The 18,193-nt window shown below is 30.3% G+C and overlaps 1 protein-coding gene across 1 annotated transcript; it reads right to left on the bottom strand.

Moving 5' to 3' along the window:
- Positions 1 to 721: 721 nt before the first annotated feature.
- On the bottom strand, positions 722 to 3,644 carry LOC115723220 (uncharacterized). The gene is made up of 6 exons (XM_030652655.2): positions 3,510 to 3,644; positions 3,211 to 3,420; positions 2,219 to 2,515; positions 1,976 to 2,137; positions 1,077 to 1,160; positions 722 to 978 (listed from the first exon to the last, which is right to left on the bottom strand). Exons 1-6 carry the CDS (start codon positions 3,528 to 3,530, stop codon positions 871 to 873), a joined length of 882 nt encoding a protein of 293 aa, XP_030508515.2. The 5' UTR covers positions 3,531 to 3,644; the 3' UTR covers positions 722 to 870.
- Between the last annotated feature and the right edge of the window lie 14,549 nt (positions 3,645 to 18,193).

The raw sequence follows: 18,193 nt of genomic DNA, 5'->3' as shown, positions 1-18,193 counted from the left end.
TATGATAATGGAGTTATGATCTCTGTATATGTGTACGGTGTGAACAAATAGTATAGACCTATATGATAAAGGTTTCCATATGTACAGTTATATGGTTATAGTTATAAAAGAGCATGTATGATATTGCTAAAACTTAATAAATACATTAATGGTATGTGTGATATTATATGGTATTGTTTGATAAGCATTTCCTTACTGAGCTTTTAGCTCACCCCCCTTACTTTCCCCCTACAGGTATTAGACAGGGAAGTATGTATAGTGAGCAGGGTCAGTTCTGGTACGTATACTGTGAGTGGCTACGGACGGGCAAACGATCTAGGACGCCGGTGGTGCCTGTTTTATTTTTAAGCATTTGATAAATCTAAACACAATGGAAATGTATTATTTAAAATTATTACTGTACCTTTTTTTTTCAAATGAAGGATCATTCTCTGTTGCATTTTGATTTTTTTAAAATCCACTGTTGTATTTAAATTATTTTTTTTTTCATCTTCTCAAATTATGCATGAAAATAGTATTTTTGTAAAATAAGGCAAAATATTGAAGCGTCACAATAATATTTTCGTAGTTAAGAACTTAATTAATCTTATCCTAACAATTATAAGAGTAATATTAAAAATTAATTTTGCTGAAACATTGTTTGTTTTTTCAAAAAATTACGAAGAAATTTTCAGCCAAAAAATAGAGAATCTAATTGTATGCAGATTCAAAACAAACCAAGTTTAACAAAAATTAATTTCAACTATTATTTTATATTGTTTAGAAAACATAGTCTAATTTATCATTTAACAATAAATAATATTTCTATCGATAACTTTTGCAAAATACAAGTTTAAAATAGTATTTACCCTTATACAAATTTTAAAATAGTTAAGCCAAAAGTATTCCTTCCATCACTGTAATGGCTTTTCCTTGCAAAAACACTCTTTGGTTATGTTCATCCAAATGAATATTCAACTCCCCTCCTCTTGGTGATGCCTGAACAGGATAATCAATAATAGCACAATACAATCAAATGTTGGAGATCAAGAGAGGTAGATATAACAAACTGTGAACACGGAGTATAAATCAAGTACCTGATATGCAACAAAATCACACTTTCCCAGCTCTTTACTCCAGTATGATGCCAAGGAACAATGTGCACTCCCTGTAACAGGATCCTGAAACCAAGTTTTGACTAACTTAACGTTTTATTAGGAAGAATGAAAATATAAGAATATGAATGTGAATGAGAATAGGAATGAATAAAATTTAAGTGCGTTTGGTTGGAGGTAATGTAATGGAATGGAAAGGAAAGGAAAGGAAACCATCTTCATTCCATTCTTTTGTTTGGTTTATGATAAAAGTGTTTAAATGTCATTCTAATGGAATGACCTTTCTACCATTTTAGTGGAATGACTATTCTATTTCAAAATAGAAGGAAAGACCATTCTAATGTATGATGAGAAAAAATTTAATAATTTTTATGCATTTTCAATTTTATTTCATTCCTATTTCCATTCTCATTCCCATTTCTATGTTTTCATTTATTCCAATCAAACGCTACCTAAAATGCCTAAAAAATCGATAAAAAATTATTAAATATTTTCTCATAATGCATTGGAATGATCTTTCTTTCTATTTCAAAATAAAATGTTAATTCTACCAAATTCCATTGGGATAACATTTTAATACTTTAATACTTTAATATGCAACTATAAAGGAATGGAATGAAGATTGTTTCTTTTTCATTATATTCTATTTCATTACTTCTAACCAAACGCCACCTAATTCTGGACAGCCATGGTCAAATCGAATCAAACCTGCCTTTTAGTTCCAGTATTTAGTTCTAACTAGGAGAAGTTAAGACATTAAAGAGGGAAACCAAGGCTCAACTTCAAATCTCATAGAGTTAGCCAGCCACTATTATCTAAGGATTATCAGTAGCTCAAAGAAAAAACCTAATGCTCAAAAATGAAAGGCAAACTGATATTACCTCATTGATCCCATATTGTGGGAAGAAGCACCTACTGTAAAAATCAAATTCAGACTCAGAAGGAGCTATCCCTGTCACTATCATTCCGTTTCCAGGAAACTTTCCAATGGCATCAAAGTTTGGTTGAAGATCTATAACATCTTTTGCTGATGGGACCACAACCTTGAAAAATTAACAAGCTACGTTAAAACGAGAAGTGAACAGAATACAAAAGATTAAACATGTCCAGAATAAGTATATTACAATGAGATAATCCAAAGTAGTTGTTCTTCCTAGATAAATAACTGAAGCACCACCCAAGGCGTTAGATATCATTGAAACCTCGACGGAATTGAATATGGCAATTGGATCGCTTGGAAAGTTCAATTCAACAAAGAAGCCTTTGTGCGCTACACCATCAGAGGCCTTGTTGTTTTGAGCCACTTTCTTGGCTGTTAGAATTCCTGACAAGGTGACAAACTCAATAACATCAGAATCAATTTTCCCAGATGAAAATAGTGTATGGGCAGCTGCTAATGTTGCGTGACCGCAAAGAGTAACCTACACAAAAAAAATAAAGGGTTAATTAAGATTTTTAGCTCCGAACTTTAATATGTACCAAATCATGCTCCTGAACTTTTAAAGTTGTTAACAATACCCCTGAATAAGAAAATTGTTGGATTTAAGGACTTTTGTCCAATTTTAATTAAAAAAGTCTAGCATGAATAAACGTTCAGGGGCATGATTTAGAACATGTAAAAGTTCGAGAGACATGATTTGGTAGATATTAAAGTCTAGGGAGCATGATTTAGTACATAAACAATCACTGAAATATTAAAATTGAATGAAATTAAATAAAAATTCAGGGGCATGCTTTTGTACATGTTAAAGTTTAGGGAACAAAAATTCTAATTAGCCAAAATAAAAATGTAAGGGCATTGATCTTTGAAGCTCGAGTGACACTTGGGGGAAATGCTGGTCCAACTACAAGTCATTATAGTTCAAAGAAAACTATGTAATCACTTTTTGAGATTTTTTCTTAACTTGCAAAATCAACACATAAGCAAAGAAAGATAACTAAAGAAATAAGCAATTGATCTTACTTGAATTCAAAATGAATGTTATGGGTTTTCAAATTAACAAAATTTTCACCCAAAAGCAAAAACCAATCAACAAAATTTCTGTATACATATTTCCTTTCTGTGATTTTTTAGAGTAAATATCCAAGTGTAACTAAAAGAAAGTGAATAACAAACCTCAACAACGGGAGTGAACCATCTAAGACGGAACCTTGGAGTTGAAGACCCATCAGAGTTCGACTCACTTGGCAGCCGGGTCAGGTAACTAGTCTCGGAGATATTGAACTCGGCTGCCACCGATTGTAACCATTGATCGTCTCTGTCCTCGTCTACCAAGCAAACAGCTGCTGGGTTTCCCTTGAAGGCTGATTCTGTGAACGCATCCACCTGATGATATAGATGGCCATATAAATATAGATGATATATATATATATATATATACGTAAATAGATAGAGAGAAAGAGAGAAGAGAGTACCAGAGTGTAGTTGACTGCCATTGATTTAATCCCAATCTCATGTAATAATTATTTTTTTCAATAAAGTTATAAATCTGCCTCTTATTCCTTTTTATTTTTGCTTTAAATAAGTTGCTTCTTAATTTAATAAAGCGTGGAATCCTAAGAAAAATTATTGCGAAGCTAATTATGATTTTTACTTTTAAATTGTATTAAATTATATCGTTTGAATTTTTTTGGCGTTTAAAAATTTTCCATGAACTATTGAGCTCGTAAGATTTAAGAATTTTTATTAAATTTTATTCAATTTTGCAATTTCAGTGATTGTTTATGTACTAAATCATACTTCCAGACTTTGATATCTATCAAATCATGCACCTCAAATTTTGACATGTATTAAACTATGTCCTCTAAACTTTCATCTATGATTTTTTTTAATTAAAATTGGACAAAATCCTTATATCCAACAATCTCAATAATTCAATGGTATTTTTAACGACATTAAAAATTTAAGAGATATAATTTAGTACATGTTTAAATTTAATATAAAAAAAAATTAAATTAACTTTATTGAGATTTTATTCACACAACATGCACTAGCTCTAAATTAAATTCTATGATTTACGATCTAAAAAGTAACGAATACACACTCATGTAACAAATCATTAAATTAAATTATCGGTTGAAATGGCTGGTCACGTATAAGTGTGTGTGACATTTATATGTGATTTTTTGAATGGTAATTCAACTTTTATTAGATAACCATATCAGTCACCAAAACAGGCAACAAAACAGTTGGAACGGAGTCCAAATCGAAATTACAATCAGGGAAGGATACAGAGGCTCGAGCTAACTCATGAGCCACCGTATTTGCTGATCGACGAATAAAATAAATAAAAACAGTTCTTAAATCATTAAGCAAAGTCTTACACTCGTTAACCACTTGACCAAATGTGGAAATCATAACAATTGAACTTCTTAAGGCTTGGACAACTGATAAGCAGTCCGTCTCGAGAACCACCTGCTGCAATCCACTAGATTTTATCCAGCTTAACGCCTCCCGAATTTCTACAGCCTCGGCCAATTCTGGTGTAGCTTGTACATTGAATAACTTTGTATGGCCATTGATGAGAAGCCCCCGAGTATCCCTTGCTACCCAACCAACACCAAACTCTCGAGAAGCTTCAAAGATCGTTGCGTCAACGTTAACCTTTACATTATTTTCAATTGGAGGCACCCAATGCTCAGCTCTGTCGCCTTGGTTCAAACCAGCGGATAAGAGCTCTAAACCAGAAGAATGAGCATTCTTCCATTGTGAAAGGTAACCTTTTGCTGACGTAACAATATTTTCCACTGTCTTGATCTTATTTTGCCATACACGGTCATTTCTTGCATTCCAATTTTCCCAAGCAACAGCCACCAACAGCTCACGATCCTCCTTTTCCATTCTCTGGAAATTGCTTATACACCAGTCCAGAAAACTGTGTTGTTGCTGCATAATCGAGGGAATGCCAGCCCTATCCCAACAATCTTTAGCAATCGGGTAGCAGACTAAAGCATGAGAGATGGACTCTTCTTCAAGAGAACACACAGGACATTGTGAATGGGGTACTGCATGTTTGATTCTGAGTTGAACCATTGTGGGGAGGCAGTTTGTACATGCCCTCCACACTAAATTTTTCATCTTTGGAGGCATTTTGAGTTTCCAGAATTTTTTCCAAAAAAGATTCACTTGTGATTCCTCAAAATTCACCAAACCTTTCAGTTCTTGGAGACGTTTATAAGCACTCTTAACAGTGTATAAACCCGACAATTCCCCAACCCAGATTAAATGGTCTTGACTGGTTGTGATATTAAGTGGAATTTGCACAATTAACTCCCTGTCTCGTGGTTCAAACAAGTCATTCAACACCTCCATATCCCAACTAAGCCCCACAATAGTCAAGAGATTGGCCACTTTAGCATTATGAAGCCCCGGATGTGAGGAAATAACCCAAGGATTAGCTTTATCTGGCAACCAAGGGTCTCCTAAAACATCAATGTTCTTACCATCACCAATCCCCTATCTTACTCCACTAGCAACCAGATGTTGTGCCTCAAGTATGCTTCTCCACACAAAACTAGGATTAGAACCAATTTCAGCCGTAAGAAACGTACCATTCGAGAAGTAACGAGCTTTGAAAATTCGAGCTACCAAAGAATTGGGTTTGGTTAGTAAGCGCCAACCTTGCTTCCCTAACATTGCCAGATTAAAATCCCTTAGGTTCCTGAAACCCATACCTCCTTCGGTTTTGTGATGACAAAGTCTCTCCCAGGACATCCAATGGATGCCGGAGTTACTATTAGCCGAGGTCCTCCACCAGTATTTTGACATGAGACTCTCCATATCTCTAACAACCTCCATAGGTAATAAGAAGACATTCATAGCATAACTGGGAAGTGATTGAGCAACAGACTTGATAAGAATCTCCTTTCCCGCTCTAGAAATGAACTTTGATCCCCACCCTTCCAACCTTTTCCTCACTTTTTCTTTCAAATAACCCAAAGCCGAAACTTTATTGCGGCTCATAGAGCTTGGCAGACCCAGATAAAGACTACCCTCCAAAGCAGGTGCCATTCCCAACACTGTACAAAGGCGGTTTCTCAAAATTTCATGAGTATTAGCACTGAAAAAAAAAATTGATGATTTTGAGAAATTAACCTTCTGACCTGAAGCCAATTCAAACTTGTGCAAAGCTTCTTTAACCCGAAAAGCCTCAGTTTCAGTGGCCTTACAGTATAAGTAACTGTCATCGGCGAAAAGCATGTGAGAAATTCTTGGCGCCCCATTAGCTACTTTACAACCGTGAAGCCATCCTCGTTGTTCATAACGTCTAAGTAAAGCTGATAAACCCTCCGCACAAAGGATAAAGAGATAAGGGGAGAGAGGATCCCCTTGCCGAATGCCCCGAGAAAGAGTAATAGGCCCGACTTCATGATTCCCATGAACAACCGTATATCGAGCCAAAGTTACACAAGATAAAATCAACCGAACCCAGATCTCAGTGAAACCCAACCTTCTTAGCATTGCTTCAAGAAAGGACCACTCAATTCTATCATATGCCTTGCTCATGTCAAGCATGAGCGCCATATACCCCTCCTTGCCTTTGCGTTTCCTTTTTAGATAGTGCAAAACTTCAAAGGAAACCAAAACATTATTAGAAATTAAACGCCCAGGGATGAAAGCACTTTGATTTTCTGACACAATAGAATCAATGAAAGGCTTCATTCTATTAACCATAACTTTCGTAATGATCTTATACATGACGTTACACAGAGCAATAGGCCTAAGGTCCGACATAGTTTCCGGGTTTTTCTTTTTAGGAATGAGCACAACATTAGCTTCGCCAATACCATCTTCAAGGACACCATTTGTAAAGAAAGACCGAACCACTTCCACAACATCATTTCGCACTATAGACCAACAACGCTGATAAAAAGCCGGAGTCATTCCATCAGGACCCGGACTCTTATCTGGATGCATCTGAAACAACGCCTTCTTAACTTCCTCTTCTTGAATGGGCTGACACAACTCAGAGTTGACAAAAGCTGAAACACAAGGATGAACACAATCTACCACTTCCATACAGTTTGTATTAGCCGAAGTAAATAAATTATGGAAATAGTCTTGCATAACTTCTCCTAGACTCGACTCCCAGGTTACCCAGTTTCCTTGAGCATCTTTTAATTGCTCAATTTGATTGTTTTTCTTTCGGCTACTAGCAGCCTTGTGGAAGTAATTACTATTTTGGTCGCCTTCCCGCAACCAAAATTGTTTCGCTCTCTGCTTCCAATAACTCTCCCTTTGATCAAGAGCTTTAAAAAGCTTTTTTTTCACCTCCTTGTAGCCTTGCACCGAACTAACATCCCTTTTATTCTACAGATTCTTCAACTCTTTTTTGTACTCTTTAATTCTATGATTAAGGGACCTCGTAATCTCTTTGCCCCAAACCTTAAGCTTCTCGGCACATAAGCTTAATTTGCCACTCAAACTAAAAGAATGACCAAGTTCCCAGCATTCTTTTATGATCTCAGAACAAAGCGGCTTTTTCAACCAGGTGTTTTCAAAACGAAAACGATTGTGAGGAGCAAAAACAGTGGGAAGATACGGTTTAAGGAAAATGGCCGCATGATCCGAACTAGAGAAGTCTAAATTAGAGAGACTAGCTTGTGGAAATACGTGAAGCCAAGTCGATGTTGCCAAAGCTCTGTCCAGGCGTATCTCGATCCAATTGTTAGACCCTCTCCCCTTTTCCCAGGTGAGCGGGTGACCTTGAAGCTCAATATCAACTAAGTTGCATTGCTGTAAAGTGGCATTGAATCCCGAAAGTAAGCTTTGAGGATATGGCCGACCCCCTCTCTTCTCTTCTTGTCGAACAATATTGTTCATGTCACCAACAAGACACCAAGGAAGGTTCGAACGTGTAGACAAGGTTCGAATCAAACTCCAAGTATCTTGGCGCCGACTCTGGTTGGGTTCTCCATAGAGCCTAGTTAGCCTCTAGTTACCAAATTGAGCAGTATGAACAACAATGTCAATATGGTTATTAGAATAACCCATCAAACTCCCATCTTCTTTATTCTTCCACAAGAGAGCAAGCCCACCAGCTAACCCAATTGCATCTACAGTAAAGACACGCTCAAAGCCCAATAATCTAGCAAGTCCATCCACTTTTGATTTTTGACATTTTATTTCACACAGAAAAATAAAATTGGGTCTCTTATGAGAAACCATCTCTTTAAGGAATTGAATACTCTGTTGGTTCCCAAGCCCCCGACAATTCTAACTTAACACATTTATAATTCTTGGCGGGCCTGGACACCAGAACCCGCCCCACTCAAGTTTTTTGTAACTCCCTCTTGAACCAATACGTCCTCACAAACAATTACATCTTCATCAGCTAGCCCATGCACCTTTGATCCAGCTTTAGGAAGGCCCACGTCCCCAGCTACCCCTCCAATTGGCCCACTAACTTGACCCTCAATAACTCTCCTTCTTTTAGAATCACAAAAAACCAGCCCATCATTTGAATTGTCCACCTCATCTCCCACCTTTTCCTTCCTTAAAAATGCCTCCCCTGATATTTGGGATTTGTTTTTATTGACACTATCCGGATTGCTATTGTTATGGCCATATCCCACCAATTGCTCTCCTTGATTACTCTCTGCCATTAACTGATCATTAATACCCCCTCCTGTCGTCGGCGCAACCACCGGACCTCTTCGCTGGTTGGATGAACTTGCCCCAGGCCACCCAGAATTTTTTGTAGCCAAGCCAGATCGCAGCCACCGTGATCCATCCGCATAATTACGTCTTCTCAGAACCGCCTTCATCTCCAAATCAAAGTTCTTTGTAATCAACTCTCTCGGAGTATCGAACAGACGTTCACAAAACTTTTCTGTGTGGCCGAGTATCCCACAAATGAAACAAAAAGTGGGTAGATCCTCATACTTGAATGTGACATGACATACCAGGCCCCCCTGCATTTCCAACTTCTTCTTATTTTTCAATGGCTTCTCCAATGGAATCTTCGATCTAATTCTCAAATAATCTCGCCAAACTCCGGAGAAATTGTTTGGATCCGATTTGATGAACGTTCCAATATAATTACCAACCCCTCTGATGACTTTTTCAGACATAGAACCAATTGACAAATTATGTAATTGAACCCAGAGTTCCAGAGTATTCAAAGGTATTGATCTAGGATTAACTCCGTGTGTTACCCGCTCCATAATCAAAGGCGCCCGATCGAACGTCCATGGGCTACCATCGATAACTCTCTCTATGTCCACCTCATGATAAAATTGAAAAAGGAAGAGGTTTGGATCTAACTCCTTCACATACAAACCACGCCCCGGTTGCCATAGCGACGCTATTTTGTTTTGCATAGCTTGAAAATCAATGGATCGATTTGTTAGGAACCTCCCCACTAACAACTATCTATCGTCGATTTCTGCAAGCCCATCCTCCCTTGCCTCAAACAACAAGCCTTCCTCATCATCATCTTCAATCAAAAAATTGGCATAATTCTCTGTTAAATTCTGAAACTGAGGTTGTCTATTACTCATTATTCTCAAAGCACCAGGAAAACACACACAGGAAGCAAACAAAACTAAACTTTTGAACCAAACCGATTACACCATGTCAAAACGACAAGACAAGTATTTTTTTAATTTGGTCCTTTTATATGTGATTTATTTGTCCGCATATTATAACTTTTTTGGCGCTTTCTTAGAATTTTATACATTATAAATTAACTTGATTTTCTTTTTAAAATCTATTTTGAGAAATGTATGAGTTTTTTTCTTTTGTGAGCTTTTACTCAAAAAAAAAAAAAATGTGTAAGTGCTACCGTCAATTTTTTTATTACAATTCTACTATTTAAAAATATATGTTGGAATATTTTCTTAATTTTTTATGGTGATATTTAGTATAGTTACACAATTATTCCTGTAAATTTTTAAAAAAAAATTTAAATAATTTACCCTATCGAAAATAGGTTTAATATTTTTTAAACAGGCGTGGTAAATTAAAATATCAGGAGCTCTGTTTTCAATGTTATAAACTATTTAATTTTTTTAGAATTTATAAGAATATGATTTTGGGTGAAGGTTGACTAAGAGTTTTTAATTATAACTCATCTTAAAAAAAACAATAATTACATAAGCTATCATTTTTTGTAAAAAAAAATTATATTTATACGTTTAAAGAATTTTTTTTTATATATATATATTTACAATTTTTCATGTAAACAAGACGAAAACAAAAAAAAAAAACTATATAAAAAAGTAACATTTAAATAACATCAAAACACCAATAAAAAATAACATACAGATAGCAAAAATTCAACGACAAATTAACAAGATTACAATATAAAATGACTATATTTTCTGTAAATAAAATTAAAAAAATAGTAAAAAAATTTAAAATTTTGTGAAACCGTATTTTTGTATTTTTTTTTGTTGTTTTTGTAACTATAGAAGCCAAGCCACAAGAGTATGAAGAAGTGTTTTTATGAAATTCAAAAGCCCAAATCCATAAGCTGTCTAAGGCCCACCAAGACCCTAAATCTAATGGGTTTTTTTTTTTTTTAATAAATATGGTTTTTTTGTAAGTTGTTTAGAAAAATATGGAGAAATAAAGAAATTTTATAAAAGCTGGAAAAATGAATAAAAAATTTAAAATATGGAAATAACTGATCATTATATATAATCTCTCTCAACTAATGATTTGGGAAGTTGAGAACCCCCATTTTTTCCAGTGTTTTGCTCAAGCCAAGATTTTCTCCTTTGTTTTTTTTTTCCTCATGCAACAATCAAATTCTTTTTTATTGAAAAAATTAGTAATAGTCTAATTTTTTGTTTGACATCCAATAACAAATTTTTAAAGTTTTTTTGTAACTTTTAATATTCTACACAAATATTTATGATGTTTTGTCACTGACCTTACCTTTTTTTTTTTTTTATTTCTAAATTTGGATTTTAAGTTTGCTAGTGCCACACATAATGAAATAACATATATATTTAGCTATTTACCCTAATTAATATGAAGAAAAAAATAGAATGTTAATTTTCAATATATAAAGATAAAAAAAAATAATAAAAAATAACCTAGTAGTCATAACTGATACTTTTTAACACTATAAAAATAATTTGGAACCTTAAAAAAGCAATAACAAAAAATAACATAGCAAAAAAAGTAAAAAAAAAAAATATCCTGATACTTTCTTGACACTATAGAAGTAAATATAAAAGTAACCTAGAACAATTAATAAAGATAATGATAAAAGGAACCTACTTATTTTTACATTATTAAAGTAACCTAAATATTACATTGTTAACAAATAGTAACCTAGTACTTTTAAATGTCATAAAAACTAACATATGCTAGAGATAACATCACAAATAACCCAATACATTTTTAATACCACTACCATTACACATATAGTCTATTGGCAACATCAGAAAGTAACATAATATTTTTTTAACACCACTACCATTACACATGCAACTTATTGGCAATATCAAAAAGTAACTCGATGATTTTAAAGTAACCTGGTACCTAGAATATTGAATTTAATTGTGTGATACATTTTGACTGATTTTAATGAAAACATAACATTTTTTTTTTGTCTTTTATTATATTTTTGAAAGTAACTTGGTACTTGAAATATTAAATTTTCTTGTTATTCTATATTTTTTTACACATGTAACCTATTAATAACGTCAAAAAGCAACTCGATATTTTCTAAAGTAACTTGGTATTTGGAATATTGAATTTTGTCAGTAACATATTTTTCCATCTTTTGTCTTTTATTTTGCTTTCTAGAGTAATTTGGTACCTAAAATATGAAATTTTGTTGATGTGCTACATTTTTTACACATGTAACCTATTCGCAACATCAAAAAGTAACCTAATATTTTCTAAAATAATTTGATACTCGAAATATGAATTTTGGTTGATGTGTTATATTTCTTACACATGTAACCTATTGACAAATCAAAAGTAATCTGATGTTTGCTAAAGTAACATGGTACCTGAAATATTAAATTTGGTTTAGTATGTTATATCTTGACTGATTTTAATGCAAAAGTAACTTGGTTTTTTTTTTTTTTATTTATTTTTTTTTATTATTTTTTTTTTATCTTTTTGTCTTTTATCATGTTTTCTAAAGTAACTTGGTACCTAGAATATCGATTTGGCTAATGTGCAATATTTTTTCTGGGTTTAATGCAAAAGTAACCTGTTCATATTGAAAAGTAACATGTATTTTTATATTTTTGCTTTTTATCCTTTTTTCTAAAGTAACGTGGTACATTGTGAATTTTTTGCTATGTTGCAAGATAAAATTTCATTAATGGTACTTGAAACCTAAATAAAACTCTACCAAATGACAATGCACACTAATTAAGAAAAGTAAGAAAATGATTAATTTAGGTGCCGTTTGGTAACACTTTTGTTTTCTAATTTTTTAATTACAAAATGAAAGTAAAAGTTTTGTTTTTAAAAATTTTGTTTTTGGAAAATAAAAACGCGTTCTGTAACTATTTTTGTTTTTCAATTTTAAAAACAGAAAATAAAAGTGTGTTCTGTAAAGTTTATTTTTATTTTTATTTTTTTTATTTTATTTAAGTCGGGTCTAGGTCCGGGGTCGAATTCTGATTCGGGTCAGAGGTCGGGTTCAGCATAAGGGTCGTGGGAGAGGATTTGGGTCCGGGTCGTGTCGGAGTCTAAAATATTGATTAAGAAAAAAACTATTTAAAAAAATATTGAAAGTGTTTTTTTTTTGTTTTTAAAATTTTAATTCTCATTAAAAATTTGAAAAACAAAAATAGTTTTATAGAACATGTTCTTAAAAAATATTTTCACTTTTCTAATTTTAAAAACAAAAAAATGATTAAAAAAGTATTACCAAACGCCACCTTAGTTTTACTTAAACTTATAAGGGTAAATACCATTTTGGACCATCTGTTTTATAAAAGTTACCAATTGGACCCTGTGTTTTGTTAAATGACAAAATGGACCCTGTATTTTCTAAAATAGTATAAATAGGACCCTGAATTGATTTTTTGTCAAAATAAAATTTAATTATAATTCGATCTAAAAGTGATATGATAAAATTGTTTACATTTTTTGTATCTGTTCGTATTAAGTATTGTCTTCAAGTTGGTTGTATTAAAAAAAAATTGTTAAAAAATTAAGCTCAGGGTCCTATTTTTACTATTTTAGAAAATACATGGTCTATTTTGTCATTTAACAAAACACAGGGTCCAATCTGTAACTTTTGCAAAATCCAGGGTCCAAAATAGTATTTACCCAACTTATGACAAAGATGATAATAAAAAGTAACTTACGAATTTATAAATTGATATAATACTTCTAAAATTGTATACTTTAACAATTAAGATTCTGTTAATTGGCAGTTAATATTCTTATTAGGTGCTATCATTTTATTTTTTTAATTTTTTCGTTATTAGACATATTTTTTTAAGAATTATGTAATAAAAAATCGATTGATACGTACTGGTTGGATGAGAAATCTCTATTTTACTTTGTGACTATTTGTTCTTATTTGTGAGCATCACACACTTACTATATTAGTCTCATTCTTCCTCAATTATTACAAATATTAATTACAAGATTTTTTAAAAATTAAAATGAGAATTTTAAAAAAATTATCATTGCATTCTTTTATAAAATATAATATCAAAATATCAATTTATATTCAAATAAAAAAAAAATACTTTGTATTGATTAAGTCAAAAAATTCAATAAACCGTGACTAGATATTAATATATATAAAATAATTTTTTTTTAAAAAAATAAAATAAAAATTTAAGCTAAGAAAGAATGATTATGTAGAGTTAGAATAATTAAAAATAGTAAATAAAATAATTATAATATAAAAATAATATATATTAATGATTTACTTTAAAAAATATTAGAAATCCCTACACATAAGTTAATAAAATAAAAATGTGGCTTTATTTAATAAAAACTTAAAAATATGAAAATATTTTTCCACACAACTAACTTAAATTGCAAAAAAGCCATAAGTTAAGGTGGCGTTTGATAACACTTTTTTAATCAGTTTTCTGTTTTTAAAAGTAGAAAAGTGATTTTTTTTTTTTCAAAAACATGTTCTATAAAACTGTTTTTACTTTTCAATTTTATAATTAGAAATCAAAATTTTAAAAACAAAAAAAAATTACTTTCAATATTTTTTTAACAGTTTTTTTTCTTCTTAATCAATTTTTTGGATTACAACCAGACCCGGACCCAAATCCCCTCCCCACAGCCCGACCTTTAACTTGAACCCGAATCCGACCCCGGACCTAGACCCGACTTAAATAAAATCAAAAAATAAAAATAAAAATGAATTTTACCGAACACACTTTTGTTTTCTGTTTTTAAAATTGAAAAACAAAAGTGGTTACAGAACGTATTTTTGTTTTTCAAAAATAAATTTTTTAAAAACAAAATTTTTACTTTCATTTTGTGATTAAAAAATTAAAAAACAAAAGTGTTACCAAACGACACCTAAGTAAATCTCTAATTTTTTTCATATTTATGAAATTTAAGGAAAAAATACCATATTCTATGTAATTTCCTCAAATCTAATTTAGTAGCTATATATTGTCATTCATTCCGAGGAGAAGCTTCGTCCCGAACTTATAGGCGGCCCAATAATCACTTTCAATAGGGTAAGTTGAAAAATACTACTTTTATTAATCAATTAATCAAATTTACTTTTAATTTTATATTTAATTGAGACATACCTCTTTTTATATGTATTGTATCCAAACTACACTGACATAAGAGAGTCACATAGAGAGTATCTTGAAGTGACAGGGGCAAAATTGGTACAATGTTTAAAAAAAGAGGTAAAAATGATAGACTTTAAAAAAGAAGGTAAAAATAAAAGAGGACAATATTAAAAGGGTGTAGAGTGTAATTTTCTCACTACTACTTTCAATTGATTTTTTTTTATTCTCATATTAAAAAAGAAGAAATTACATTGTATACTCATTTTATTTTATTTGTTTTAATTTTTACCTTTATTTCTATATTCTTTAAGATATACTCACTTTTATAGATGATGTTATTAGAATATTTCTAATTAAGGAAATAAAATAATATTATTGATTCTGATAAATGAATATTTTATATTCATTGAATCTGGACAGAATCAATTACGTAATATTCTATATATGGTCAGATTTCTATATTCATTACCTGATTTGATTTCCTGAATTAATTGTTAAAATATTCTGACAATTAATGTGGCACGTATATCGATGGAGTATCTCACCTATAAATATAGGGTCTCGGTCCCGAGCTCCTCACTCATTCTCGTTCATAACAAAGAAATTCCATCTAAAGAGAGTTGAGAGAGCGAGGAAGCCCGATTACCCATGGTAGTCAATTTCCTTTGCAGATCAAAGCTTATGTGGGTTTGAAGCTCAAGATTCAATGGCTGGAGGTATTTCGATCCTTATTCATAATGTATATATGTTTGATTAATTCCGCACTTAATACTTAAACATATATATTTCAGTTTATACATATAAATGTCTAACAGTTGGTATCAGAGCGGTTTTTATCTCTGCCTTGATTTTAGTTTGAGTTTCATATATATATATACTCGTATATACAGTGTTTATATATATATATTTAATTCAGTGTTGATATATATATTTATTTTCGTTTGTGTATATATTTATATATTCATATTCATTCAATCCCAATTATATATATACATATATATTTTCATACATATATACTTGTTTATTCATTCAGTTCATATATATATTCATATACATATATATATATATTTTCTTCATTTCATTACGTATATATATTGTATATATATATATTATTTATATATCTAAATGCTATATACAAATATATACATATATACATTTCATGTTTATATATATACATACAGTATTTTTATTTTTCTGTATATATATGTATATATATTTATATATATTGTATATGTATTAATACATTCATATATTAATATAGATTGTTCTAAGCATGAAAATCCACTTTGAAAAAACAAAGAAATCTCAAAATTATTTTTCAGAAAAATTTTGGTGATTTTTAAAGTCTTTGTTTTATGTATTTTCGATGCATAAAATCTATATGAATGTCTTAATTTTTGCATTTAGATTCATTTGGAATTGATTTCATGATTTTTGGAAGTTTAAGGAAATTTTATCATGTCGTTTATGGCAGTGTATTTTTCAAAAAAAAAAAAAAAAGGGAAAAAAAAAAAATTCGATTTTTTTTTTTATATATTTTTTATTTATTTGGAAATATAAATTATTCTCCTATTGTTAATTTAGTCAATAAATTACATTCATTAATTTCCATTTTTAATTTAATACATATATTTAGAATTAATATGTTATTTAGTATAAACTGAAAATGGAAATTTGTTTTAATATGGTAATTAATTACATGATTTATTTAGGCATGTAATAATTGTGCAATTTGTATAATTGTGCATTTAATTATTTATTACCAAATTTATGTAATTTATTGTTTAAATTAATAAAATTTGAAAAATCTGCCATTAAGTATAGTCTTTAATTTTGCATTTAATTCATTCCATATAATTAATTGTACTAATTTGTATAATTACCTTATTTATACAAATTAATTATTAGTATAAATATTTAAGATATTATATGGTCATAAATGCATAATTAATTATATATTATGGAATTAAGCATTTAATTTATTATCATACAATAATTGTATTAATTTGTATTTATTTGGCAAATTTATGTTTAATGCAATTAATTTAGATTTGTATGATTTAAATGCTACACATAAATTCCTTTTATAGTGCTAGATATATTTAGAAATATTCAAACATTAAGATAGGTTGAATATTTTATATAGCACATTAAGTTTCATAAAACTTCATAAAATATTCATAAAACTTCCTAAAATGAATAAAATATGAATAAAATGTAAGTAATTTTGTGGTTTGACATAAGAAAACATGAATTTGGGACAAATGCTCATATCTAGAACGGTTTTTAATGATCTTCGAACGACCACACTAGGAGCATTAATCTCAGTGATTGTCTACTATGTTAATAACGAAATTACTTTTAGGTAGAGCCCAATACCTAATGTCAAAGTGAAAATATAATTTTATATAATTAGGGAGTAGCCACAGCATCCTTATTTGTATAAAATTATATATTAATTAAAATTCACCTTAATGGACATAACTTGTAATTAATTATATAGGTATAATAATTTTACCCCACAGGGATTTTATTATATTTGTATAATTAATTAGGATAATATGTTAAATTAAATTCTCTTAATTTACCCCACATGGAGTTATGGGGATTTAATTTAATAGTGTTATCACAAATTTAATTAAAGATAGATAATAAACCTTCATTTTCCAAAACTAATTGTTTAATTAAATCTATCATAAAGTTCATCTAATTTTATTAAATTTAAAATTTAGCCCACAAGTAATTTTGGATTTAGTAAAATTTTAATCTTCAGTTTATACTTTGGTGTCTAGTGAACCACATAATTTTAAATAATTAGGGAGTAGCCACAACATCCTTAATTATATAAAATTATATATATTAAGTGGATTAAGATCACATAATGGACATGAATTATGTGAACATAATAATCTTACCCTACAGGGATTTTATTATATTCACATGATTAATATGTTAAATTAAATTCTCTTAATTTATCCCACAAGAAATTATGTAGATTTAATTTAATAATTTTATCATAAAGTATAAAATTTTGAAACATTTATAAATAATTAAGTGTTTCATACCTTTCATTAAGATAGAAATATTAAACTTTAAGTTTTTCATAAATTGTGTAAATCTATCATAATCTACATCTAAATCTAATATTATTAAATTAAAAATTTAGCCCACATGCAATTTTTATTTAATAAGATTTCATATTTAAGCATGTTTATTCATTGGTAAAAACATGATTCATTAACTTTATATGTAATTTTATTACATCACTATTCATAAATTTCTTCTATACTAGTAGAAAATTTCTTCCATAACAAAGAGAAATTTTCAAAATTTATTCTGATAATTTCATCTAGCATATACAGTTTTTACTGTATAATTAAGAAAAATAAATCACACTT

The sequence above is a fragment of the Cannabis sativa genome, chromosome 9, assembly GCF_029168945.1.
Source record: "Cannabis sativa cultivar Pink pepper isolate KNU-18-1 chromosome 9, ASM2916894v1, whole genome shotgun sequence".
Classification (NCBI taxonomy): domain Eukaryota; kingdom Viridiplantae; phylum Streptophyta; class Magnoliopsida; order Rosales; family Cannabaceae; genus Cannabis; species Cannabis sativa.
This window is presented reverse-complemented; position numbering and strand designations above follow the sequence as displayed.